General features: G+C 39.8%; 1 protein-coding gene across 1 annotated transcript; it reads left to right on the forward strand.

The window, feature by feature from the left end:
- Positions 255–1,892, forward strand: LOC109217883. The gene is made up of 2 exons (XM_019382174.1): positions 255–1,637; positions 1,797–1,892. The coding sequence occupies exons 1-2, from the start codon at positions 255–257 to the stop codon at positions 1,890–1,892; spliced, it is 1,479 nt and encodes a 492-aa protein (XP_019237719.1).

The following is a 2,568-nucleotide window of genomic DNA, read 5'->3' on the forward strand; positions in this document are numbered from 1 at the left end:
CTTTTTCTGTTAACTGTTTTCCGCCATTGGAGCTCATTCGAGCTCAACATCTGTTCTTCTCTTTGCATTTTAACATGGTATCAGAGCACAGGACATAATCCTTAGCTCGATTCTGTTTTTCCTTTTCCCTTGCTGTGAGAAAATCTAGTTTTGGTGCTGTTTTTAATTAGGGTCAAAAGTTAACCCTAGAGTTTGAGATCGGTGTTGAATTTTTGTAAATTGAGCTGCTTGTGAATGCATTTCGACTAAGATTCATGGCGATTGAAGAAAATACTTCAAGTTCTACCAATCCACTACTCGATTCAACCAATCCACTATATATGCATCCGTCTGAAAATGCAGGTTCCATGCTTGTGCCGGTAGCCTTCGATGGATCGGGATATAGGTCGTGGAGACGTGGTGTACTTAGGGCCCTCTCTGTGAAGAATAAAATAGGCTTTATAAATGGAAAATGTGGGAAGCCAGATTCAAAGGACCCTACATTTGACCAGTGGGAAAGGTGTGACAATGTGGTGACTTCGTGGATTCTGAATTCCTTATCAAAGGATTTAGCGGATAGCCTACAATACGTGAATGATGCAAAGGAACTGTGGGAAGAGTTAGAGGACAGGTATGATCAGACCAATGGGGCGAAACTCTATCAATTGCAGAAAGAGATTAATGATTTGAGTCAGGGAACACTCGACATTACTGGATATTACACTAAGATGAAGAAATTGTGGGAAGAGTTGAATACTCTGATTGCTCATGCTCAGTGTAAATGTCATTGTACATGTGGTGCTAAGGCCAGTATGCACAAGGCAGAGCAAGATAGGAGGTTGATTCAGTTTTTGATGGGATTAAACGAAGTTTATACTGTGGTTAGGGGAACCATTTTGATGATGAATCTGTTGCCTTCTTTGGCACAGGCATTTGCTATTCTTATTCAGGAAGAGAAGCAAAGGGAGATGAAACCAAATAATCATCTGATAATAGACTCTAGTGCCTTGAATGCAAACAGAGGAGGAAACAACAATTTCAGAACAACTTATGGTCAACAGGGAAGTGGAACTGGAGGTACTCCCTATCCAAATTACAACCAGTCGAGTGGAAATGGAAACAATACTTTCAGAGGAAATTGCCCTGCAAATAGACCACGACTAATTTGTGATTATTGTAAGAAACCAGGGCACACTAAAAACAGGTTCTACAAACTCCATGGGTATCCACAAGATCCTAGGTTCAACAAGGGGAAGAGAGTAGCTGCAAATGTCTTTGGAGACTGTTGTAGTGTCAATGCTACAGGTATAGGAGATAGAGAAAGGCCACAAACTCAAGAAGAAGGGCGAGTGATGAAAACCTTGACCAAGGAACAGTACAATCAGCTGATCAACATTTTGGAGAATTTTCAAACTGGGACCACTGAAGACAATTCTGAGATGAAGGCAGGGGCAGTGAACTTTGCAGGTATCTCAGCTTGCTCTACCTCTTCTGATTCTAGTGTTCCTTCATGTGAATGTTTTAAGCCAGATGCTGACTCTTGGATACTTGACTCTGGGGCCACAAATCACATGACATATACCAAATCCATTTTGACCAATATAAAAACCTTAGTATATCCATTCCTAGTAACACTGCCTAATGGTTATAAAGTAAAGGTGACACTAGTAGGTGATGCAGTCTTGAGTCCTAAATTCACACTCAAAAGAGTCCTCTTTGTACCTAGTTTTAAATTCAATCTAATATCTATCCATTGTTTGACAGTTCAGTTTGATTGTTTTGTAATCTTCACCAAATTTTCATGTATTCTTCTGCAGGCCCCTTCACTGAAGAGGCCTCTGGAGATTGGTAAGGCTTCTGTGGCCTATACTATCACATTTCAGAACTTTGTAAGAGGGCATCATCTGCCCTGACTTCTACTCAAGTTTCATCTAGCTTACCAGATAAGAGTAATGCACACTCTCATTCACGTCTTGTTCCTTGTACTGCACCTAGTTTACCCATTCCATGTCATACTTGTAATAAAGAGTGTGCTAGTTTGCATAAGAATTCCAATCACAATATTTCTCTTTCAAGTAATAAAGGAAACATTTCTGTGTCAAATATATCTGCTTCCACTTCTGCTACTACATCTACATCTGATGCTAACATGGTTGAATTTTTGTGGCACAATAGGCTAGGACATGTTCCATTTGCCAAAATGAAAGGCATCAGTGAAATACCAGCCAAATTTTCACCTACCCAACCTTTCCTTTGCCCTATATGCCCAATGGCCGGACAAAGTAGATTACCTTTCCCTGAAAAGACCACCATCACAACCAAAATCTTTGAAAAACTTACACGTTGATTTGTGGGGGCCATATCATGTTCCAACCCATGATAGATACAAATACTTCATTACTTTTGTAGATGATTATAGCAGGTGTACATGGACTCATATGTTGAGTTGTAAAAGTAATACCCTGCATACTATAAAGGCCTTCTTTGCCATGGTAAAAACTACAGTTCAACACATCTGTCAAAACCATAAGAACAGATAATAGGGACGTGAATTCACTAATTTAGGTAAACGTAACCTCTTTCTTTCTA

Source organism: Nicotiana attenuata, chromosome 2, assembly GCF_001879085.1.
Source record: "Nicotiana attenuata strain UT chromosome 2, NIATTr2, whole genome shotgun sequence".
NCBI lineage: Eukaryota > Viridiplantae > Streptophyta > Magnoliopsida > Solanales > Solanaceae > Nicotiana > Nicotiana attenuata.

Coding starts and splice junctions, on each gene's coding strand:
- LOC109217883 (XM_019382174.1), top strand. CDS start 255: ATGGCGATTGAAGAAAATACTTCAAGTTCTACCAATCCACTACTCGAT. Junction 1,638..1,796: donor CTAATGGTTATAAAGTAAAG/GTGACACTAGTA, acceptor ATTCTTCTGCAG/GCCCCTTCACTGAAGAGGCC.